The sequence below is a fragment of the Bos grunniens genome, chromosome 4 (assembly GCF_055505025.1).
Source record: "Bos grunniens cultivar Pamir isolate PY7600 chromosome 4, Bosgru_T2T1.0, whole genome shotgun sequence".
In the NCBI taxonomy this organism is placed as follows: domain Eukaryota; kingdom Metazoa; phylum Chordata; class Mammalia; order Artiodactyla; family Bovidae; genus Bos; species Bos grunniens.
The window spans coordinates 16,468,564-16,494,443 of NC_141168.1; the positions used below are offsets into that span (position 1 = coordinate 16,468,564).

General features: G+C 43.6%; 1 protein-coding gene across 25 annotated transcripts in view; it reads left to right on the top strand.

Moving 5' to 3' along the window:
- SLC37A3 (solute carrier family 37 member 3) overlaps positions 1–17,000 on the top strand; it is a 59,629-nt gene extending 42,629 nt beyond the window's left edge. For 8 of the 25 annotated variants that reach the window (XM_086395239.1, XM_086395245.1, XM_086395248.1 and 5 more), the window contains 2 exons: positions 1,353–1,418; positions 3,020–4,750. In XM_086395239.1, the coding sequence (XP_086251365.1) occupies positions 1,353–1,418; positions 3,020–3,178 (225 nt within the window). In that variant the 3' untranslated portion in view covers positions 3,179–4,750. Of the gene's footprint in view, positions 1–1,352; positions 1,419–3,019; positions 4,751–13,787; positions 13,886–14,268; positions 14,408–14,431; positions 15,298–16,093 lie in introns of those variants that run through there. The other 17 variants (XM_086395242.1, XM_086395247.1, XM_086395253.1 and 14 more) reach the window with 7 other exon arrangements.
- The last annotated feature ends 8,880 nt before the right edge of the window (positions 17,001–25,880 follow it).

The window sequence follows — 25,880 nt, forward strand, 5'->3', positions numbered from 1 at the left end:
ACTGAGCGACTTCACTTTCACTTTTCACTTTCATGCATTGGAGAAGGAAATGGCAACCCACTCCAGTGTTCTTGCCTGGAGAATCCCAGGGACGGGGAAGCCTGGTGGGCTGCCGTCTCTGGGGTTGCACAGAGTCAGACACAACTGAAGCGACTTAGCAGCAGCAGCAGCAGCAGAACAAAGTAGTAAGTACTGGTGAGGAGGTGGAGAAATTCCATACAGTGCTGGTAGGAATGTAAAAGCACACAGCTGTTGTAGAAAATGCTATGATGGTTCCTCAAAAAGGCAAACGTTACCATATGACCCAGCAGTTCCGCTCCAGGTATGCTGTACTCCAAAGACTTGAAGACAGTTTCGGTTATTTGTTTGCCATTGTTCATTGCAACATTATTCATAATAGCCACAAGGTGGAAACAACTAAAATGTCCACGGATAGATGAATAGATAAGCATGTGGTATATCTATGCAGTGGAATATTATTCGGCCTTAAAAAGGAGTGGATGTATGTTACAACATGAATGAACCGTAGCAACACTGTGTCGAGTGAAATCAGCTGCACACAAAAGGACAGATATTGGGTGATTCTGCTTAACACAAAATATCTAGAATGGGCAAATTCATAGGAATAGAAAGCAGATTAGAGTTTGTCAGGGGCTGAGGAGACGGGTCATGGAGAGTTCTTGCAGAGAGTTCATAGGTGCAGAGTTTCCGTTTGGGCTGATGAAAAAGTTTGAAAATAGGTAATGGTGATGGTTGTGCAAAGTCATGAATGTATTTGGTGCTGCTGAGTTGTATGTACAACGAAAGATTGCTAAAATGGCAAGTTGTATGTTATATGTATTTTACCATAATTAAAAAAAAAATGGGTTAAAAGCTACTGGATACTTTTTAGTAATTGAAAATAAAAGAATATGCTGTAGAGTGTCAAAGTCATGCAGTAATCCTGTGAGCAAATAGTGTAGTTGAAAAATGAGTGGTATACTTAAAAGATGAACTATTTTTAAAAGCATCAGTTATAGTACCTGTCACTGGAAGAAGTGATGATTAAACAGAAGTGGCTTGAGGCTGTTCATCATTCTCTCTTAATAGCAAAGTGAAAAAAATATAGACCTCTTGGACTTAGGCCTTCCATTCTATTTTTTATTTGGATTTTGCCAGCTTACCAAACGAAGGCTGTCAGTAAAGCTTTCCTAGGAGCACGTATATGCAGGAGCTCTGCAAACCGCAAAACGGTATACACACCCTGACTCCCTTCTCATTTTCTAGAAGAGCCACGTTTCATCTACTTTTTAGCCACTTCATTTTTTTAATTTATAAAGGATTATATTGTGATTTCTTTTTTTCCCTTTTAGTATTTGGTGTCTTTGATCCAGGACAACCTGGGATGGATGTGGGTTTTCTACTTTTTCATTCTTATGGTATGTATGTGCCCCCTCTTTTTTTTTTTTATAAACTAGTAGTTTTTTCCTTAAGATTTGCGTATTTGTTACTTATCTCTGGCTGTGCTGGGCCTTCTCTGCTGCGTGGGCTCTCTAGTTGAGGTGGGCAGGAGCTCCTTGTTGCGGTGTGTGGGCATCTCGTTGCAGTGGCTTCTTTTGTTGCAGAGCACACGCTCAGTAGGTCTGGTGCCCAGCCTTTTTGCTCCGCATCATGTGGAATCCCACATCAGGGATCAAACCTGTGTCCCCTGTACTGGCAGGTGAATTCTTAACCACTAGTCCAACAGGGAAGCTTTTCGCTAGTAGTTTTCAAGTTAAATGAGTTCAAAACATTTACTTAAATCACTTTTTTGTTTGTTTGTTGTTTTAACACTCAAAGTAGTCTTTTTTTGTTGTTGAATAATTGGCTTAAAATAAATGGCATGTATTTGAGATATAAAATTCAGGAAGATTTAACATATGTCCATACACATCTGTGAAAACATTATCCGGATCAGGGCAGGAGGTGTCCGTCACTCCCAAAAGTTTCCTCACAGCCCCTCTGTCATGCCTGTGCTCCACCTCTCTCCTCCATCCCACCTCTCTCCACCAGGCAACTGCTGGTCCACTTTTCTATTGCTGTAGACTACTTTGCATTTTCTTGAGTTTCATATACATGGAATTACACACTCCATATTTTTGTCAGCTTCTTCCAGTCAGCATAATTATTTTGCAATTCATCCATGTTGTCGCAGGTGTCAGTAGTTCATTTCTTCTTACAGTTAGGTTAAATCACTTCTTAAACCAGCAACATTGCTGACTGCTTTTAAAGATTCTTTTGTGAAAAGTAGCATCTTACTATTCTAAAAGACACATTCATTTTTCAAGGAAGGAAAGGGCTGTTAGGTTTGCCCTTGACCTGAGTCTAATGAGTATTGTCATTCATGATTCCAGAAAAAATGGTGAGACACTTACATCCCCAACTGTTAATCAGGGTACTCTTCCAGGGTACTCTCTGTCACTAAGTATAATTTGGGAATTCTGAAGGAAATGTGTATGCCAAATCACGTAGGGTTAAAAAAGAAGCATTGCTATAGTTAACACTGTGGCGTTCGAGTTCTAAAATGAACCTTGAGTCTCTTGAGAAAATATCTGTTGCACCTTAGATATTCTTGGCTGGAACTCTGTATTTTCTGGGAAGCAGCCAAAACAAAATAAGGCCTTGTGCTTTTAAAACATTGCTGTCTGTTGAAAAAGCACGTGATGTGTTCTCACCACGTTATTGAGACACAGTGCTCGAGACTGGTCCACTTGAGAGTCTGGTGACAGCTTCGTGCACCAGAGGGTGTATTTAGTATCCTTTCCCTCAGTTGAGAGCATCCTAATTGGAGGCAGCCTCCATTGCCCAAGTCCAGACATTGTCCTCCAGCCTGTCCAAGGGGCCCTGGAGACAGCTCAGCACCTGCAGTCCCCTGGAGCGAGCGGCCTTAAGGCTTACGTTCTTTGCCATCACAAAGGATGCTTCCGTCAGCTTCATTGTTTCTGGCTCCTAAAGGCTGGGCCCTGTAACTCTGTGTTCCTCTTCTGATATCCGCCCTAAGCAGAGGGAGATACTTCCTGATGTACCTGCTGGTCTAATCGTACCAGAAATTGTCATGGAAAATGGAATCTGTTCGAAGAAATGCTGTTTGAAATCTGAGCTCCAGTATCAATTCTCTGCTCTACTTATAGCAAATTATTTCATTTGGTTCTTTTTTTGAAGAGACTGTAATGTTACATTAAGTATTTTATTATAGTAACTGTAATTTTCAAAATCATTTTCTGTTTCAATAAAGATTAAGAATTATCTTTGTAGGAAGTCAAAAAGAATGTAGTCCAAATTCATTATTATGTTCAAACGATGAAGCACTAACAGAATTAAATTATCACTGTACATTTAATGCCCTTTTTCTCTTCACAGACAAGTTGCACAGTTCTGTTTATTTCACCATTAATAGTGAGGGAAACATGCTCTCTTATGCAAAGACGACAAACTCGAGTGTTGAATGAGTGACTGGTGCCCACAAAAGAACATCAGGACTCTTATTCTCTTAATTCACCCTATTTTGGGTTTGTCTTAAGAACTCCAATATAACCTCAGATTGTCAGGCCTCTTTCAGCAGTGTGAGCCCCCGGAGATGCTGACCAGAGTGAAGGCTGGGTTGTTTTTTCTACACTACAGGGATTAATGATTTTTATTTATCGATGTTGTTCCATGAATGTACTGAATGGCCTGTGAATCTGCCAGCAATTCTGTTGGCCTGCGGAGGTTTATCCCTTTAACTGTAAATGCTCTATTGAACTTGGACCCTTGTCCTCCATCCTGGAAAGCTGAGTGACCACGCGACAGTCGTGCCCGGTTTGTAGCGACGACACGCTCCACGAATAGAAAGGATCGCTGCATTTTGCTTCAGTCATGAGTTTACAGAGAGCAGCTCATCTCTGAAGCATCACATCCTGGTACAGCGCTCCAGCGGGGCCCAGTGTAAGCCTGTCTTGGACAGAGAATCCCTTAGTTAAACTCTAAGTGGGAAAAGTCACACTACGTGCTGAGTGGCTCAGTTACTTTGTGTCTGCTCTGAAGTCGATCAGCTCCGGAAGCAGAAATATCTTCCAGTGATTGTCAGCTGTTCTCCTCCATCTTCGTTCAGAATTACCTTCAACTCCTGGAAGTCTTTTGGCTTCCTGTCAAGGACCATGAGGTACCTCAGTTGTGAACATTCCAGGATGTAATTTATAACTGAAGTACTCAACCCCAGGCTTGTTCTCTGGGAACTTTTTAGGATCCACTAGGAAGCCAGTCGGCTTAGCCCTATTTTCAGAGGCTCGGTCTCTGTCATAACCGGGTTCCTTGTGTTACCTCAGCAGAAGACTAGAATTAGAGAAAAAGGAAAGACCATTTGGCCTCCTATGCATTAAGTACGTGACATTGAATCACAGTGGATTACTAGGGCCTGAGATGTATCTAGGTATCTATTCTTTAGATGTTTGTAGAATATACATCTTCAAGGCTGTGAATTCTATACTAATTATCAATATTTTAAGGTCATCCTGTATATATATTTTAAATTATGAAAGTGAGCAGGTGAAACGTGCAATTTTGAGGGCTGCCTAATTTACATGGAGTTAGGGGAAAATTTTCAACCTCTTGCTTTGTACTCTCAAATGTGTGTTTATGAACTTGTTAATGTTATTTAATCAAGCAGACTTCCAATCAGTTAACTGCTCATTACTGACAGAAAGGGAAACTTTTGAAACACAGAAAGGGAAAATAAACTGACTTTTATAATAAATATCTGTCTGTCTGGTTATTTTCTTTATACTCCGACCTCCGCGTTGTGACTCACGCCTGGAGAGTCCCTGCTCCTGAGTGTCCCCGGCTGACCAGCCACTGACCCCGCCGGGCTGCCGGATTGCACAGGCCTGTGTCTGCTGCCTTCGAGAAAGCCTCCCCTCCTCCTTTGTGCAGGACTGTGCCGAGTTTGGATGAGTGGCCTAGTTGTAGTTTAAGAATCGTCTGTGGATGAGGCCCATTTTGGTTATTTAGCCTCTTGGTGACCTTTGGCTGAGAGAATTTCCTTTCCCCTGCCATGTAATCAGTGTGGTCACACCTTCGTATCCTGACACCAACCATTGTTTTCTTGCCCCAGTTTAAACTTAGCTGGACGAGTATTCCTCTGACCTTTCTGTAGCCCCCAAGCTGTACCTGCAATGAAATTATAAATAAAATAACGCCTTGGCATTGAATGAATTATATCTTGCACTACGGGTGGATTGCCTGTTGTTCTGGTACTGGCAGTCTACGTGCAGATTAGCTTTAAAGAACCCATAAGAATCGACCTCACGTTCTTATGGTTTTCCCTTGAAGAAAAGGCTGTCATGAAGGCTAGTTTGGAAAAGCATTCTCTGAGGCCTTGATCTCTGATAGAGTGCTCTGGCCTGCCTTTTCTGGTCACGTGGTGTTTTCTTTTCTCCTGTGCGTACTAAGTCGCTTCAGTTGTGTCCAACTTTTTTGTGACCCCATGGACTGTAGCCCACCAGGCTCCTCTATCCATGAGATTCTCCAAGCAAGAATACCAGAGTGGGTTGCCATTCCTCCTCCAGGAGATCTTCCTGACCCAAGGATCGAACACACGTCTCTTACATCACCTGCATTGGCAGGCAGGTTTTTTTGCCACTAGGGCCACCTGGGAAGCCCTTTCTCCTTCCTCGTCGTTTCAAAGGGAGAAGGCCCCTCTCCACTCCGGCTTATTCTAATCTTTGCCGCTTCCTGGAGAATGGTCCCCATAGTCAACACTCACACACAAGTGTCCTGAGGGCCCGCCCCTTTGTGTGTGGTGATGTTCAGCGAGACAGAGGGTAGAAGTTGTTCTTGTCCACTCCTTCCTTCTCCTTTTCAACCTTCGATGTCCTCCCATCTCCCACATAGGTAGCTGACACAGCCCTTTCTTATCCTGACTAGTTCTTCTGACTTATGTCCTATTTTCCTTTTCAAGACCAAGTCCTTTGAGTTAACAGATGGTATCTGCTGCCTTCCTGGCTGTTGTACTTCCTCCTCAGCTAAGGAACTAACTGTATTTCCATTCATCCAAGACAGTCCTGGTTTATGTCTCATGCTCTGACATAATTATCATGTCATAATTACAGCACCTCTCTCTGCTCTCCCAAGTATTCTAATTTGGATATCTTACCCTTAACCTCTGACCTTTTTTTCTGTATCACTACAGAAACAGTGCAATGGAATGTCATAGAACTTAGCGATCTTTTTTTTCTCATTCCTTTCTTAATCCTCCTCTTAAACTTGATGCTGGTAACCCCTTCATCTTCTCCAGGACTTTTTTTCCTTTGGCTTTTATGGCATTTCAGTGTATTGAATCTCCTTACCTCCTGTTTTTTTTTTACTGGGTTCTCTTCTCTGCTCATCCTCTGCTAGTTTCTATAAGAGGGGTCACCAGCTTTCCCAGAGAGCTGTTCTTAGAACCTAACAATAGCTCTGTTAAGTCCTAAAGAGAGGTACTGCACCTGTTTACATAATACTATCTGGTGTTTAGTTAAGAGCAAGTCTCAAGGGAAGTGAGCTCAACTTATGTAGCCTCAGGCCCCATCCTGTCCCCACCCAGACCACACTGCCAATTGCCTTCATGAATGGTTTTCAAATTTTCCTAAGTCAGAAGCCATTTTGAGAATCCAAAACCCATGTACCCTCTCCCCAGATCAAAATGCACTTATAAACAAACATTCAAGATTTGTTACAAGGGGGCTTCCCTGGTGGCTCCTGCCAGTGCAGGAGACTCAAGTTCGATCCCTCATCCAGGAAGATCCCACGTGCTGTGGAGTGACTAAGCCCATGCACCACAACTCTTGAGCCTGTGCTCTAGAGCTGCGACTACAGAGCCCTGTGAGCCCTGGAGCCTGTGCTTTACAACTGGAGAAAAGCCCTTGCAGTGACAAAGACCCAGCACAGCCAAAAATGATAAAATTATTAAAGAGGAGAAAATAAGATTTATTAACAGGGTGTTCGTGGACCAAAACTTGAAGCCAATCCTTGGGCCACAAAGTTAGAAACCTTGGTTGAGAGAATCGGGTGTACCTGTTTGCCTAGGTTTCCCACAGCCTAGCTTCTGTCTATTTCTTTACTGACTCTCCCACTGTCCCTCTACACGAACTTGCTACAGAATCAGACTGGTCGTCTTAACTGTTGTTTAGTTGCTAAGTTGTGTCTGGCTCTTTTGCGACCCCACGGACTGGAGCCTGCCAGGCTCCTCTGTCCATTGGATTTCCCAGGCAAGAATACTGGAGTGGGTTGCCATTTCCTTCTCCAGGGGATCTTCCCAACCCAGGGATGGAAACCATTCTTTACTGCTCAGCTAACCAGGGAAGCCTAGTCATCTATTACTTGGCTACAAATGGCAGTATTTATGTCTTTTTTTTTTTTTTTGTAAGGATGTACCAGTTTTTTGGTTTTGTTTTTAGATGAAAAAAAGCTTAACTGTGATAGACTACATGTAACATAAAATGTATGCTCTTAACCATTTTAAGTGTACAGGTCAGTAGTTAAGTACTGATACTCTCACACTGTAGTGCTTACCGTCTTGTGTTGACTCACACTTTCTGTCCGTTTTACCTCTTTTTAACTCTCTGCTTTCTGAGTCTTACTTTTCCTTCAAGTCTTGGCCAAGCATCATGTGGTCCAAGAACAGCTCCCCAGCCAGCCTTACGAGCATCCACTGTCTCACCTTTTTTTGGTAGTGAGCGTAAGATTACTTATTTGGTGCTTAGCTGCTTACCTATTTTTATATCTGACTCTCCAAGGAGATTATTGGTCGTTTTCTCCAATGCCTAGTTCCTCGCATGGTTGGTGCTGAGTAAATGTTGATCATGTTGGAAAAGGTGGAAGGAAAAAGAGTGGAAAGGGAGTCTCGTGGGTGTGTCTTCCTGACCCCGAACCTTGCCCTTCCTCTCGCTTTGACTAGGACACCGCTTCCTGCAGTGAATGGCCAGGTTACTTAAATTGAAGTATTTACAGTGTTGTACTAGTTTCAGATGTACAGCAAAATGATTCAGTTTATATATATATATATATATGTGTGTGTGTGTGTGTGTGTATCCTTTTTCAGATTTTTTTCCTTTATAGGTTGTTATAAAATATTGAGTAGACTTCCCTGTGCTATCCAGAGTATCTGTTTTATATATAGTTCTGTGTATGTGTTAATCTCCATGGAGCTTTTCCTGTTTACCCCTTCTGATGCTCTTTGCTTCCTTTGAACTTCTTGAGCCATTACAGGTAGACTATGAAGTCTGCCCGGGCTGAGTAGTTTTACTGGCTTATTTTATTCTCTGGTTGTTTCTGGTTAAGTTGTCATTTCCTCAGTTACATTGTGAACATGAAGGAATCAAGTCCATGTCCAAGGTTGTAGCAGCTATTTAATCAAGACAGCTGGTGTACCTTCCCACGTGGCCTCTGTACAGGTTCAGGCTCATCTTCCGTGTGTGTGTGTGTGTGTGTGTGCGCGCGCGCGCGCGCGGGCGCGATTAGTCACTCAGTCATGTCTGCCTCTGTGACCCTGTGGACTGTAGCCTGCCAGACTCCTTTGTCCCTGGGATTCTCTAGGCAAGAATACTGGAGTGGGTAGCTGTTCCCTTCTCCAGGGGATCTTCCCAACACAGGGATCGAAACCTGGTCTGCACTGCAGGCAGATTCTTTACTGTCTGAGCCACCAGGGAAGCCCCATCTTCCTTTTCCTTTTCTATAAATGCCCCGATCATTTCCCATGACCAAGTTTGTTTCAGCATATATCCAGAATAAATCAGATTCTGTATGAAATTTATATGTGTGAACACAGATAATACAAATTAATTAAATTGTTATATATGTGTTATAGATAATTCTAGGTGACTGTATATGTATATATATATAAAACTATGTGTTACTTTTAACTGCACACACACATATAACTATATACAAATGTATGTGTACATCAATATATATGTATATATATATAAAACTATGTGTTACTTTTAAGTGCACACACACACATAACTATATACAAATGTATGTGTACGTCAAGACTAATATTTGAAAGGGCATTCTGTGCTTAAGCCCCAGGGGTGTGATCTTCCCACCATCACCAGAACAATGCTTCATGTGTGTGCACCTCCTTTATTTGTTTATTTTAAACTTATCATCTCCCTGGCCTCATTTTCTTCCTCCCTCCTTCCCTCCTTGCCTTCCTTCCTTCACACGATTTTTACAGGTGCCCTCCTATCCATCGCTGTGTCTTACCCGCTGTGACGTAGGAGGGCCCGTGATGGATCTGGTCCTTAGGTTGGAGAGCTAAGGCTCTGAGAAGCTCATAGGTTTGCCTGGGGACACACATCTAGCATCCGACAGCAGGACTGACTCAGAACCCAGGTCTTCTGACATGAGTGTTGGTTTCTGTGATGCCACACATCCTCTTCTCATTTGACTTGAATCTTGTCCTAGGCTTCCTTCCAAGGTATATGCTGTGCAAAAGCTCACAGCGTATACCTTCCAAGGTATATGCTGTGCAAAAGCCAGCCCTACAGGTGAAAGGCCGGCCAGACGCTGCGAAGCTTTGTCTTAAAACTGCTTTCTGCCTCGCTCCTGCTGCTGGGCTGAGTGCCCCTCGGCGCTCCAGGTTTGCCTTTTTAAAAAGCATCTCTTCCCTCTTTCCTGGTCCTTCCGCCTGAGGCTCGGGACTGTCTCCTACCCAACAGACTCTGGTCTTCCCTCCTCTCGGCCCTGGAGTTGGTGGAGGTGATGCTGTCACGAGCCTACCTGCGCCAGCTCTACCCCTTCCTCTTGACCACGGTCACTACTCTTACCCTTCTTGTTCTTTATTCATGACCAAGTTGCATAGCTTGTGGGATCTTAGTTCCCCAACCAGGGATTAAACTGGGTCCTGGCGATGAAAACTCTTGAGGCCTAACCATTGGCCCACCAGGGAGTTCCCTTACTGGTCTTTCTTTTTTTAGGATTATCTATTTGTGGCTGTGCTGGGTCTTCGTTACTGTGTGGGATTTTCTCTGGGCACAGCAGCGGGGTCTACTCTTTAGCTGTAGTACATGGGCTTCTCATTGCGGTGGCTTCTCTCGTTGCAGAGCATGGGCTCTGAAGCACAGGCTCAGTAGTTGTGCTGCATGGGCTTAGTTGCTCTGCACCACGTGGGATCTTCCTGGACCAGGGATCTAGCCTGCGTCTCCTGCACTGGCAGGCCAATTCTTTACCACTGACCCACCAGGGAAGCACCCCCGCCCCCCACCCCACCCTTCTTTCTAATGAATGTTTAACTCAGTTTGAATTACGGTCTTGCATCTAAAGTGGCATGAGTCAGCTTTTTCTCATCTGCCACTGCCCTGCGATTAAAGAAATAGCTTATTTTTCCTTTTTGTCCTTTCAGAAATTAGATAACAAGTAACAAAATCATTTGCAACCATTTTAAATCCCCTTGAATCCCAAGGAAGTTGTCATAACTTCATCATCAGTGAAATACTCGTAAAAATGCCATCCCTTTGGATGAAAATGTTCTTGTGGATTGTAATAGGATAACTGGGTTTAGGTAAAGCCTTTTATCTGAGCACTTCTAAGGCCTTCAGCTTGTTTAATAGTTATCACCACACCCCGAAGAGTGACATCAGGATATGATTGTATGTGTGTATGTGCACATTTGCTTATTTACTTAGCATTTTGTTTGTTTTCCGAGGCTCACCATAGAGAGTTTCAGGAACCTAACTATTGCTGTGGATTTCATTAAAAAAATAATACCTAAGGAGTAGCATACATAACTTGCCTTTGTTGCACGGGATGAAGATGTTAATGAGGTTACAAAAGGCAGAGAGACTGCTCTGGAGCCAGAAGGGTGGGGCTGGGGGAGGAAGGAGCAGTGACTGAAGTAGGGGCTGCAGGCAGACTCCCCAAATGCCCTCAGGTGTGAGAGAGGTTTCGTCCTCGTTTGCATTACTAGGTAGGTTCTCCTAAAGATGATGATTCTGTGAACAAGGTCTTGGAGAGAAGACAATTTATTAGAACTTTGAAAATTCAAGCCTGTGCCTTGTCTGAGGGAAAGCCAAAGCTCCCGCTCTTGGTCTCTGCAGTCACTTTCAGGCTGTTGAAACAGCGTCTGGATGAAGGGGTGGGTTACTTAAGAGAAGAGCCTTTTAGAGAAAAGCCTAGCAAGATTTTTTTTTTTAGCCGTCTTAGTTCCCTGACCAGGGATCGAACCCATCCGCCTGCAGTGGAAGCGCAGAGTCTTAACCACTGGACCACCAGGAAAGCCCCAAAAAACATTAGCGGAGTGGCCCCAGAGATGACCAGTGCCGGCCCCCTTCCCACATGTGTCTGCTGCTTGGCTTTGGCACAGCACCTCACTTCATGCTGCAGGATCTAACTAATGAGGCGATTAATGAAAATCAGCATTTGTATTTTCCTCTTTCTACCCCCCAACCCCCCAAAGAAACTGTTCTTTGCTCTGGGGCTCCTTTCCTCGTTTCAGTTGCTCACACCTCTGGCCTCAGCAGGGGGAGACAAAGTTCCAAAGACCCTGCCCACCGCACTTGTCAGAGTGGCACGGGGGCTTCATTTCATTATTACTTTACATCCATTGACTTTGAAACCCTCCTGGCTAGTCATTCCCTCAGAAGTTCTCAGTCCACCCACCCGCCCCCATCCCCGCCCCACCAGCCTCTTATCACCACTGGCGACACAGCCTGCCTGTTCCATTGAAAGATCAGGACTGTCTAGAGGTTCTCTGCTTGGGCAGGTCTCTCTTCTGCACAGGAACGGAGGCCTTGACGTCACTCTAAATTCCACTCCTTTTGATTACCTGCTCTCCATCTTCCGCCACCCCCTAGTTTGTCAGTTCTCTGGGCCTCCGGTGAGATTCTCACCCTTGCTTTCCACATCAGTTCTCTGAGTGGATGCTCTACCCATGCGCCCCCCAGCCAGGCCCTCCCACATGAGGCCATTCGTTGTGGGAGTGCTCTCGTTAGAAAATGAGTTCTACTGAGCGAAAATCTTAACAGTTTCTTCCAGTGGTCCTAAATCTCCCTTCCAAAACAACAGTGAAATTAAATTCAAGCCATGAAGTTAAAAGACACTTCCTCTTTGGAAGAAAAGCTATGACCAACCTAGACATATTAAAAAGCAGAGATATTACTTTGCTGACAAGGGTCCGTCTAGTCAAAACTATGGTTTTTCCAGTAGTCATATATGGATGTGAGAGTTGGACTATAAAGAAAGCTGAACGCTGAAGAATTGATGCTTTTGAACTGTGGTGTTGGAGAAGACTCTTGAGAGAGTCCCTTGGACTGCAAGGAGATCCAACCAGTCCATCCTAAAGGAAATCAGTCCTAAATATTCACTGGAAGGACTGATGCTGAAGCTGAAACTCCAATACTTTGGCCACCTCATGTGAAGAGCTGACTCATTGGAAAAGACCCTGATGCTGGGAAAGATTGAAGGCAGGAGGAGAAGGGGACGACAGAGGATGAGATGGTTGGATGACATCACCGACTTGATGGACATGAGTTTGAGCAAGCTCTGGGAGTTGGTGATGGACAGGGAAGCCTGGCGCGCTACAGTCCATGGGGTCGCAAGAGTCGGACACGACTGAGTGACTGAACTGAAAGCAAGACAGGTCTATATTTTCCCTTGATATATTGAAGACAACTTCCACCTTTCCCTTTCAGCCTTTTATGCTTCTAATCTTAAATCTTTTTTGAAGCTATTCTCCCTGCCGTTGCTTCCTGATCAAAGCTGACCATCTTCATTCTCTACTTTTGATGTTGTAACTACCTTCTTATTCTTTGAATTCGGTTTCTCTCCATTTTGATTTCCCCCTTTTCTTCCTAATCCTCAATCCTAAGAGAACTCTCCAGACAAAATTGTTTCATCTTCTGTGTTCCAGACACTTGTTCATACTCTATTTTTAGTTTTGTCATCACCTGTCTGCAAAACTCTAGCAAGTCAGGTGTACCTTCTCACCATTTTGAAAAATCCTCTCCTACAGTGCAAGGTACATGGGAGGCAGGACTTAAATATTTAATTTTCTCTGTGCCTGTTCCGGTACTTCTTTTACACGGTTCACTTTTTCATATTTTCCTAAAACCTCCCGATGACTACCAGATTTTTCTCACTAGCCCCTATTTATTACTCATTTTCCAATCTTAAACTGCCTGGTGATCACCCCGACGTCCTGCCAGCAGCCCAAAGTAAGAGAGTTCATTTTCTCACCCCAGTCCTGGCAAAGCTACTTCCCACATACTCTCCTACTGGTCTTGCTTAATAAGTTGCTTGAAACATTTCTGGGTAAGCTTAGGTGTCAAGGCACATTTTGATCCTTATTCATTAATGGGCTCTCTCATTAAGTGACTGAGAATTTCCACTGAGCCCTAATTCTCACATTTCCTGAGTTGACTTGAACTAGCAGTGGCAACACCATCAGCCCCAGGCTCACAGCTTAAGGATACTTGCTGCTGCATCTTTTCCTCGCTCCTCGTCCACGGTCTCCAGGTGTTACTGATTCTTTCCCCCTTGCTTTTCTTTTTTTAACATTTTTATTGGGATGTGTAGTTGATTTACAGTGTTGTTTGTGTTTCTGCTGTACAGCAAAGGGAATCGGTTATATAACTGGCTTGCTTTTCGAACTCATCTTGTTGATTTCTAAGTCAATTTCCTCTACCTGAATTATTCTCAAGGGCCTTATTTCTAGTGTCCCCCCTTCTAGTCTTCCCCTTCCCAGTCTGCCCCATGCACAACTCTTAGAATAATCCTTCTAAACAGTATTTTTGTGTTGTTTTTCTCCTGTTCAGCTATCCAAAGGGGACTCTCTTTGTTTCCTGGGTTAATGTTGATATCTTACATGATCCTCATCTCTAACTAGAAAATCTGAGACATCAGAGATTTGAGGGTAAGTAGCAGTGATACCTCTCTTCTGCTGATTTTTTTTCCTCACCACACCATGTGGCTTGTGGGATCTAGTTCCCTGAGCAGGGTCAAACCTGCACCCACTGCATTGAAAGGGCAGAGTCTTAACCATTGGGCCACTAAGGAAGTCCATATATATTTAAAAAATAACAACTTTATTGAGATATAATTTGCATATATCTAACTCACCCTTCAAAATATATAGTCGTTTAGAAACTACACTTCTATAAAAATTAATTAAAAAATTGAACAGTGGTTTTAGGGATAGTCACAAGTCTATCTAATTTTAGAACATTTTCATCAATCCCCAAAGAAACCTCATACCTCTTAGCAGTCATTCTAAGTTCTGTTCTCTGCTTTCCCCAGTTCATGACAACTTATGATTTACGTTCTGTCTCTGTGGTGGATGCTCAGTCGCTAAGTTGTGTCCTACTCTTTGCGACCCCATGGACTGTAACACGCCAGGCTCCTCTGTCCGTTGGTTTCTCCACGCAAGAATACTGGAGTGAGTTGCCATTTCCTTCTCCAGGCGAGCTTCCCAACCCAGAGATGGAACCTGTGTCTTCTGCACTGCAGGCGGATACTTTACCACTGAGCCACTGGGAAGCCTCTGTACCTGCTGCTGTTGCTCAATTGCTCAGTCATGTCTGACTCTTTGCGACCCCATGGACAACAGCACCCTAGGCTTCCCTGTCCTTCACCGTCTCCTGGAGTTTGCTCAAACTCATGTCCACTGAGTCAGAGATACCATCTGTACCTGTGGATCTGCCTACTGTAGTGCCTACTGTAGACATTTCATATAAATGGAATACACAGTCTTTTGTGATTAGCTCCTTTCACTTAAGCATAATGTTTCTGAGGCTGCATTTTCTTAGATCCTGGATTTGTCTATTTGGTGTCCATTCATCAGAAGACCAACTATCTTAATTGTATTTATTTTCTGTATGATGCTCTGGCATTTGTGACCTCAGGGCAGAGACAGCCCCTCCCAGGACTAGCCAGCTCTTAGCCTTGGCACAGGGCTTGCCCTGCAGTCCACTTTTCATATGCAAATAGTCTGGTCCTGAGCCCGCACACCAAACCAGCCACACCCTTTATCAGACTCTTACACACCCAGCCAGTCTCTCCCCCTCCCTAGTCAACTGAAAGCCAGGTGCCAAACAGCTAGGAGACAGCCATTCCCAAAGCCTGCCAGAGTTATAGAGACTAGACAGTCCTAAACTGCTTATCCTGTCGTGTCTTGCCTTGCCTCCAGGAAACACAGTAAAGGCTCTGGCTGAGGTGTTCCCCAGCCCCTTCCGTCTCCTGGTCCAGCTCCTTCCTTGTGTGCTTCCTTCCTTGTGTGGCCTTCCTTGGGTGGCCCTGTGGGTGCGGTGTGCCCGTCTTTCAGGAACAGTGAGTAACAGAAATCTTTCAATGGCTTTGACCTCTTCTTGTCATGACTCAATCACCTCCCTAAATTAAAACCCCACAGGACTTGAATGAAAATGTAGTTTGTTTTCAGGCTACAGAGTTCGGTGTAGTTTGTTTTCAGGCTACAGAGTTCGGTGTATCAATTTGATCTTATTTTTGAGACTGAAAGCTTCTATACTCTTAGATCGGAGAAGGCAATGGCACCCCACTCCAGTATTCTTGCCTGGAAAATCCCATGGACTGAGGAGCCTGGTAGGCCGCAGTCCATGGGGTTGCTAAGAGTCGGACACGACTGAGCGACTTCACTTTCACTTTTCACTTTCATGCATTGGAGAAGGAAATGGCAACCCTCTCCAGTGTTCTTGCCTGGAGAATCCCAGGGACAGGGGAGCCTCGTGGGCTGCCGTCTATGGGGTCACACAGAGTCGGACACAACTGAAGCGACTTAGCAGCATACTCTTAGATACCTTTTGTCTACTTACTAGTGAACTGAGAAAAGTGATTATTATCAGTATATATTTCTTCTCATATCTTTTATAATTTTTCATTTATAAATGTTCATACCATATTAACGAAAGTACATTTGTATATATTTTTTTTCATTATATAATTGGACTATAAATTGCACCCTTGAGTATTGCTAAGGGTTTTGTTTTGGTTCAATGCTTTTTGTCTCTGACTTGAACCATGTCTGATATTCTCTTTGTTTGGATTTGCCTAATGTAACTGTCCTAATGTAATATAATTTCTGTTTTCAACCTTTCTGAATCACTTTGAGAAGTGAGTGTTGCCCATGCTTTGGAACTGTGGTGCTGGAGAAGACTCTTGAGAGTCCCTTGGACTGCAAGGAGATAAACTAGCCAATCCTCAAGGAAATCAACCCTGAGTATTCATTGGAAGGACTGGTGCTGAAGCTGAAGCTCCAATACTTTGGCCACCTGATGTGAAGAACTGGTGCATTGGAAAAGACCCTGATGCTGGGAAAGACTGAGGGCAAGAGGGGAAGGAGGCAATAGAGAATGAGATGGTTGGATGGCATCACCAACTCAGTGGAGAAGAGTTTGAGCAAATTCAGGGAAATAGTGATGGACAGGGGAACCTGGTGTGCTGCAGTTCGTGGAGCTGCAGAGTTGGACACGACTTAGCAACTGAATGACAGCAACAGCATACGGTAAATATTACTCAGCCATAAAACGGAATGAATTTGCATCAGTTCTAGTGAGGTGGATACCCAGAGCCTGTTATACAGAGTGAACTAAGTCAGAAAGAGGAAAACAAACATCATGTGTTAACGTATATATATATATGGAATATAGAAAAATGGTGCTGATAAGTCTATTTGTAGAGCAGCAATAGAAACGCAGACATGGAGAACAGACTTGTGGCCATGGTGCTCAGGGGAAGGAGGGAATGGGATGAACTGAGAGGGCAGCATTGAAAACATACACTACCATATGTAAAGATAGCCAGTGGGAATTTGCTGTATGAAGTGGAAAGCTCAGCCCGCTGCTCTGTGACAACCTAGAGGAGTGGGATAGGGTGGAAGGTGGGAGGGAGGTTCGAGAGGAAGGGGACGTATGCGTGCCGATGGCTGATTCATGTTGATGTCTGGCAGAAACCAACAACATTGTAAAGCAATTATCCTCCAATTAAAAATAAATTTAAAAAATGGTGATTTAATCTAATCCTCTCGAATGTTTGGCTTATTTATATTTACTGACATAATTTGTGCTTTTATTCTGCAGCTACATTATTTGTATTTGAAAATATGTGCTACCAAAGCAAGCACTGTTTTTTGTCTTTTTTTTACAATTATGGTTGTGGCATACGGTCTTAATTGCCCCATGGCATGTGACTCTTCCTGGACCAGGGATTGACCTGTGTCCCCTGCATTGACAGGCAGATTCCTAACCACTGGGAAGTCCAGCAAACACTATTATACATTAACATCTGTTTTTTCTTTCACCTAATCTAAATAAATAAATATCCCACAGGTACACCTGAGACAAAGGCTCATTTCTGTTGTGGTATGTATAATATCAGTACTTCGTTTCTTTTTATGACTGAATTATATGCATTTACCACGTGTTTATTCACTCATCAGTTAACGGACATTTGGGTTAGTCTCACTTTTTGGCTACTGTGAGTAATGCTGATAGGGGCATTTGTGTACAAGTTTTTGTGTGGCTATATGTTTACAGGTCCCTTGAATATATACCTGGGTGTGGGATTGCTGGCTCATATCCTAACTATATTTAACATAAAGAATTACCGAACTGTTTTCTAAAGTGGCTGTACCATTTTACAGCCCCACCAGCAGTCTGTGAAGATCCCAGTTTCTCCATGTTCTCACCGTCACCTGTGATTGTCTGTCTTTGTAACTTTTAGTCATGGACTGCAAGGGAGCTGAAAAATCGAGAAATTAATCCCAGTGCTGTGCGCTTATAGAGCTGTAGGTATCAATCTGATTTTTCCTCGTATTAATAGAATTTAGAACTTAAAATTACATACTTCTTGGGCACTTTTAATCAAAATAAACAGCCAGGTAATTCACCTGGGAAGTTCCACAAGGTGTGCCCTCTCCTCCCCGGCCCCTCCCTGGGGTGGATTCTCAGCAAGGTTGCTTTCGCTGGGCTTGGACGGAGCTGGCTCTTGGTCCTTTTCTCCTATGGGTGATTTCCAGGAATTGAGAAGGGGACATAGGAAGAATAGAAAGTGTTAGATAGTTTCTGTCTTGGGCTATATAAAAAAAAATGAAGATACTCAGTTCCTAAAGCGCTCATCTCCTGGCAGCCAGACAGGGAAGGAGAGAACAAGAGCATCCGTGTCCTTGGCGGCGCTCAGAATAGCAGTCAGGCTCTCAGTGATTCATCACGCGCGGCCCTGCCCACCCGTGATCCGAGCGGCTGAGTGCTGCGTGAGTCAGGCCTCCCGCAGCTTCCTCCCTGGGCTTTCTGGGTCAGGTGCAGAGGGGAGGCCCGTGACCCAAGAGGCGGAGCCAGCCAGGAGAGGGTGCCTTTTCTGTCTGTTCCTTCCTGAAGGGGTTTCTGCTCCAGGCTGCACCAAGCCCTGGGCTTCCCAGGTGGCGCTAGTGGTAAAGAACCTGCCTGCCAAGGCTGGAGACATAAGAGGCGTGGGTTCGATCCCTGGGTCAGGAAGATCCCCTGGAGAAAGGCATGGCAGCCCACTCTAGTATTCTTGCCTGGAGAATCCCATGGACAGAGGAGGTTGAACGGGCTACAGTCCAGGGAGTTGCAGAGTCAAACACAAATGAAGTGACTTAGTGTGCATGCACTGCACCAAGCTCTAGGGAAATTTGGAGGAGAAGAAGAATCCTGATATTTGGAAGGAAGAGTACATTTATGGGCCTTTCCAAAATCGAGGCCACTTCGCCCCACTGAGCTGGACAGTGCTGCCATGTGGATCCCTACAAGAGCCCTCATCCGTGATGTCCTGCCCTCTCCCACCGGATGGGCGTTCTGCTCTCTTGCTTTCCGTATCCTTGTGTCTTCGTTCTTTTCTCTCTCCCCTTGCTCAGCAAGGATTATACGTTTTTATGAAATCACAGCTATCGGATTTTTTCATTCTCAGGCCACATCTCTTGGCTGGTGCTCCCTATCCTAGTCCTAGCAGAGAGAATAGCCCAGGGTTCTCAACACCAACCTGCCCTGTCAGATCCGGGCTCCCCTTTGACCCACAGTAGAATCACTGGTTGAAAAACCATCCTGATACCCACCATAAGATGCTTAAAAACGTGCTGAGTCTTATCACTGGACCACCAGGTGTCCTAAATGGAAAGGAAACACAAAAGGGAGGGAGTATATGTATATTTGGGCTTCCCTGGTGGCTCAGTGGTAAAGAATCTGCCTGCCAATCCAGGAGACACAGGTTTGATCCCTGGGTTGGGAAGATCCCCTGGAGGAGAAAATGGCAACCCACTCCAGTATTCTTGTCTGGAGAATTCCATGGGCAGAGGACCCTGGTGTGTGTGTGTGTGTGTGTGTGTGTGTGTGTGTGTGTGTGTGTGTGTATATGTGTGTATATATATATATATATATGTATATATGGCTGATTCATTTTGCTGCACAATAGAAACTAACACAACATTGTAAAGCAACTATACTTCAATAAAAATAATTTAAAAATTAAAAAAAAACAACACAGCATCCTTCTTCATCTGGTCGACCTGAGACAGACCCCGAGTCTCAGAACCTCCTTCAGCTGAACTCCCATTCTCTCCCCAGTGCATGGCTCTTGCTGTGCGTCCCACTTCACTTTTGTAGCAAGTCATTTTCCTCCTTGCCACTTTTCCAGTGCTCATTTTCTTGGATCCACTCAGGTTAAAACAAGTGTTCCTGTTTCTCCTTCACGGTGGGAGTGCATCGCTTCCATCTCTGCATGTGTCTGTCATCAGACACATTCCAAGACACCTTTTAGAAATCTAGGCACAGCTAGGCTTGGTGGCTTGCCTAAGATGACATAGCACTGTCTGGCAAGAATGATAACTTACTCTTTTTAAAAAAATTTTTATTTTTTTAATTGAAGGATAATTGCTTTACAGAGTTGTGTTGGTTTCTGCCAGACATCAACAGGAATCAGTCATGGGTATACATATGTCCATTCTCTCTTGACCCTCCCTCCCATCTCCCTTCCCATCCCACCCCACTAGGTTGTTACAGAGCCCCAGTTTGAGCTCCCTGAGTCATACAACAAATTCTTTTAAAGGTTTTCCGTGTTCCATTCCTTGTGGCTGCTCGGCACACACGCTCTGAAGAGAACATGGCTTTAGTAACAAAACATCCACGAGCTTTTATTTCCCAAAAGAGCTGGACGAGATGAAGCACTGGGGAAGAGGAGATTATACCTTCTGTGAGCATAGGAAACAGGAGGAGGCTGGGTGTGAATTACACGTCACTTTTGTGGGGTCAACACTTGGAATGAATATGATCGGGTCTCTGGATCACAGCTAATTCTAAGCCCCAGCCAATGACCCATTTATTTCAAACACATTACACAATATTTTAAAGCACAAGAGATAGTTATCTAAAATTCATTTCAATGAGGTAACATGGGGTGCTTAAATGTGAAGTGGTTTGAAGCAGCTTTCGTTTTTATCATCAGAGCAATGCCATGAAATGGGTAGAACAGAGATTTAGGCCCATCGTAAAGTGAGGACGCTGAAGCACCATGAATGAATGAATAAATGAATGAGGTCATTCTGCATTTGTTCCAAAGGGCACAGGCTGGGTTAGCACAGCTGGGACTAGACCCCTGCTGTATGTTTGATTTCTATCACACTGCTTTCTTTTCAGGAAGCCTCTTTCACATAGAGATGAGACAAACCACCCTCCTCCCCTTGCAGCCATCAGCTTCTAGCTATTATCCATCCAAGCAGCCACCTCCTGTCCCTACTCACCCCTTCCTTTGCATACCATGGCCACTAGTCAGGCCCAGCCCTTTCTTATCTCTCACCGGACTATTTAGGGGCCCCGCTCTCCTCTTTTCAATGTATCTTATACATGGATGCCTGGCTAATCAGTCTCAGGGACAGCTTTGAGAACTTCATTCTGCTGCTCAGAATTAAATGGAAAATTCTTGATTTGGTATTCATGGCATCCTGGTGCGGGTCCCCCTCTGCCTCTCCAGCTCCCTCTCTACTTGGAGTCTTCTCCAGCCAAACTGGAGTCGATACTAAAATATGCCATCTGCTGTTCTTCCTCTAAACCTTGACTCCAGCTGCTACTTTTGGAGCAGCCCCACCTGTTTACCCATCTTGCAAAGCTCAGCTGCAGTCCAATCACCTTCATGAATCCTTTAGAGATCCCACGACCAGGTGTGATCTCGCCTGTGAATTTCCTGAAGCACATTTTTAGAACTTCCTGAGAGCATTGCTGTATTACTACAATTAGGTCTAGTTCTAGCCTTTAATCTCCTTAAGGATGAGGAATTGTTTTTCAGTTGCTCAGTTGTGTCCAACTCTTTGCGACCCCATGGACTGCAGCATGCCAGGCTTCCCTGCCCTTCATTATCTCCCTGAGTTTACTCAAACTGATGCCATCCAACCATCTCATCCTCTGTCACCCCTTCTCCTGCCCTCAGTCTTTCATTGAGGTCTTTTCCAATGATTCTGCTCTTTGCACCGGGTGGCCAAAATATTGGAGCTTCAGCATCAGTCCTTCCAATGAATACTCAGGGTTGATATCTTTTAGGATTCACTGGTTTGATCTCCTTGCAGTCCAAGGGATTCTCAAGAGTCTTCTCTAACACCACAGTTTGAAAGCATCTGTTCTTCAGCGCTTAGCCTTCTTTATGGTCTTACTCTCACATCCATGCACGACTACTGGAAAAACCATAGCTTTGACTATACAGACATACGTATCTTTAATTTTGTCCATCTCCTCTGCCCCTACTCCAGCATCAGTGAGATGTTTGCCTTACTGCTGAGTCCTTGCTTGGTGCACATGAAGTGTCCAGTGTTAATCATTCTGAGCCTGAGATCCCAAACTGGTGCCCACAGTTGACATAGTAATCCTGGACATGTTTGGCCATTCTAGAGTTGAGTTGTTGTTGTGTGTGTTAAAACACATAAAATATAAAAAGTTTCCATTTTAGCCATTTTTACAAGCACGGTTCAGTGGCATCAGTTACATTCACGGTGTTGTGCAAGTATCGCCACTGTCTATTTCAAAAGTGTTTTCATCACCCCAAACAGAAACTCTGTAACCATTAAGCAATGACCCTCCCACCCCTGGTAACCTCTTATCTCCTTTCCGTCTGTGGATTTGTGTCTTCTAGATATGTCACATAAGTGGAATCATACAATATTTGTGCCTTTGTGTCACTTAGTATAACGTTTTCAAGGTTTATCTGTGTTATAGGATCAATGCTTTGCTTCTTTTCATGGCTGAATAATATGCCACGGTGTGGCCGTACCAGATTTTATTTATCCATTTGTCTGTCGATGGACATTTTCACGTTTTAGCTATTGTGAAGAATGCTGCAGTGAACACTGGCATAAAAGTATCCATCTGACTCTCTGTTTTCACTTTTTCTGAGTATATACTTAGGGATGAAACTGCTAAGTCATATGGTAATTCTATGTTTAACTTTTTGAGAAACCCACTGTAGAGTTTTTAAAATTCAAATTTCTTAACAACTTTAAAAAATGAAGGATTACACATAAAATCAGATTTTTTTCCCCTCAACTTCTCTTGAAAAAAAAAATGAGAAAGTTTGAATTCTGGCTGTCCTGAGTCCATGTCTCTATTTGGTTTGTTTAAAAACAAATTTTTTTGGCTGCCCAGCATGTGGGGTTCTAGTTCCTTGACCAGGGATTAAACCCATCCCTCTGCACTGGAAGCGTAGAGTCTTAACCACTGGACCACCAGGGAATGGATCCATGTCTCTGTAGAGGTATGATCTGCTGGGAATGAGTGGGGAACATCCCCCTGTAGATGGGATGTGTAGTCTCCAGCTCAGCAGGATCCTTACCCCGCTGGTATTAGAGGCTGGCACTCTCTATCTGGGCCCAGTTCTCCGCCCCTCCCTTCACTGTGTCTTCCCCACCCCTCTCATATGGACACTGTTTCCTTCCTGTGTTGGTGCTCACTCCATGTTATTATTTGTATACATGCCTTTCTTCTCCCCATCTAGGCTGTAACTGTCTAAGAGCAGAATACCTGTCTTTTTATCTCTGATTTACCAGAGCCAACTGGCACATTGTTTATACCCAAAGTCTTATATTTAAATTAAATAACTTAGGTTTAGGGCAGACCTAATTTTATGATTATGACTGACCGAGTCACGCAAGACTGCATTGTCACATGTTATAAGAAAAGGGGGAAAGCCTAAAATTGGGGAAATGAATTATAGATTACAGGCAGTGTGGGAAGGGCTAACCACTTCCTCATTTAAAATATTTCTTCCCGAGAGTATCTTTTTTTATCACTCTAGGCTGTAGTTGGATGAAAATCATCTAAAAGATGATTTATGGGAAACCGAAACTGAGGTATAATACAGAACATGTTATTAAGAAATAGAACTAAAGTGTAGTGTCTGGGGACTTCCCTGGTGATCCAGTGGTTGAGAATCCTCACGCCAGTGAGTTCCATCCCTGGTCCGGGAAGATCCCACGTACCCCTGGAGCAAATAAGCCCAAGTGCCGCAACTGCTGAGCCTGTGCACCTAGAGCCCGCGCTCCACAACAGTGGAACCACCGCAGTGAGAAGCCCCCGCTCACCGCAGCTAGAGAAAGCCTGCTGCTGCTGCTGCTGCTGCTGCTGAGTCCCTTCAGTCGTGTCCGACTCTGTGCGACCCCATAGACGGCAGCCCACCAGGCTCCACTGTCCCTGGGATTCTCCAGGCAAGAACACTGGAGAGGTTGCCATTTCCTTCTCCAAGGCATGAAAGTGAAAAATGAAAGTGAAGTCGCTCAGTCGTGTCCGACTCTTCGCGACCCCATGGACTGCACACCAGGCTCCTCCGTCCATAGGGTTTTCCAGGCAAAAGGGCTGGAGTGGGGTGCCATCGCCTTCTTCAAAAGAAAGCCTGCACGCAGCAACAAAGACCCAGCCAGGGTAAACAAATGAAGTAAATGAATAATGAAAATATAAAAAGTATAATGTCTGTACCCATATGTAAGAAAATAAATTTGGACCCCTACCTCACATCATATTACAAAAAAATAACTATTGGTGATGTAACCACTATGGAAAACAGTATGGAGTTGCCTTAAAAAACTGAAAGTAGAGCTACCATATGATCCAGCAGTCCCACTATTGAGCACTTATTCAGAAAAGATGAAAACTCTTGATTGGAAAATATACATGTACCCCAGTGTTTATAATAACAGTATTCATAGTAGCCAAGACATGGAAACAACTCAAGTGCCCATGAACAGGCCATTGGTTTAAGAGGATGTGGGATATCTAAACAGTGGAGTACTACTCAGTCATGAAAATGAATGGAATAATGCCATTTGCAGCAATGTGGATGGATCTAGAGACTATCTTACTGAGTAAAATAAGTCAGACGGAGAAAGACAAACATCATATGACATCACATAGATGTGATATCTTAAAAGATGATACAAATGAACTTATTTACAAAACAGAAGTAGAGTCACAGAGATAGAAAACAAATTCATGGTTACCAAAGGGGAAAGGGGATGCTTTGAACTGTGGTGTTGGAGAAGGCTCTTGAGAGTCCCTTGGACTTCGAGGAGATCAAACCAGTCAATCCTAAAGGAACTGAGTCCTGAATATTCATTGGAAGGACTGATGCTAAAGCTCCAATACTTTGGCCACCTGATGCCAAGAACTGACTCATTGGAAAAGACCCTGATGCTGGGAAAGATTGAAGGCAGGAAGAGAAGGGGATGACAGAGGATGAGATGGTTGGATGGCATCACTGACTCAATGGACATGAGTTTGAGTCAGCTCCAGGAGTTGGTGAAGGATGGGGAAGCCTGGCATGATGGGGTTGCAAAGAGTTAGACATGACTGAATCGAACTGAAACGGGAAAGGGATAAATTATGAATATAAGATTAACAGATATACACTACTACATGTAAAAAAGATAAGCAACAAGGATTTACTGTATAGCACAGGGAAGATCCCTTGGAGGAGGGCATGGCAACCCTCTCCAGTATTCTTGCCTGGAGAATCCCATAGACAGAGGAGCCTGGTGGGCTACAGTGCATAGGGTTGCAAAGGTTGGACACGACTGACTGTGTGACTTAGCATGTACACACTATATTTAATATCTTGTAATAACCTATAGTGGAAAATAATCTGAAATTAAAAAATATATAACTGAGTCACTTTGCTATATACCTGAAACTAATATAGTATTTTAAATCAACTATATTTCAATTAAAAATAGACATCATCTAAATGTAAGAGCTAAAACCATAAAACCCTTAGTAGAAAATATAGGAATAAATTTGAGTAAGGCAATGGTTTTTTTTTTAGATAAAGCGGAAGTGACAAAAGAAAAAAATACATTGGACTTCATGAAGTTGAAAACTTTGTGTTTCAAAGCACACCAGTGAGAACATGAAAAAGCTCACAGAATGGGAGAACATATTTGCAAATCATAAATCTGAGAAGGAAATTACATCCAGAATATATAAAGAGCTCTGACAACTCAACAGTAAAAGGACAAATAACCCAATTTAAAAATAGACAAAGAACCTGAAGAGGTATTTCTTCAAAGAAGTTATACCAAGAACCTGAAAAAGTTTAACATCATTAGTTATTGAAGAAACATAAATCAAAACTACAAGATACCTACCACTTCATACTCACTAGGATGGCTATAATAATTTTTAAAAAATTATAATAGCAAGTTTTGGAGAATTTATGAAGAAACTGGAACCCTCATCCATTGCTGGTAGGTTTGTAAATGGTGTAGCCACTTTGAAAAACAGGTGATTCCTTGAGATATTAAAATAGCATTACCATGGGATCCAGCAGTTCTACTCTTATGTCAATCAGCAAGAGACATAAAAACATACGTCCACACTAAAACCTGAACACAAGTGTTCATTGCGTTGTTGCTCATA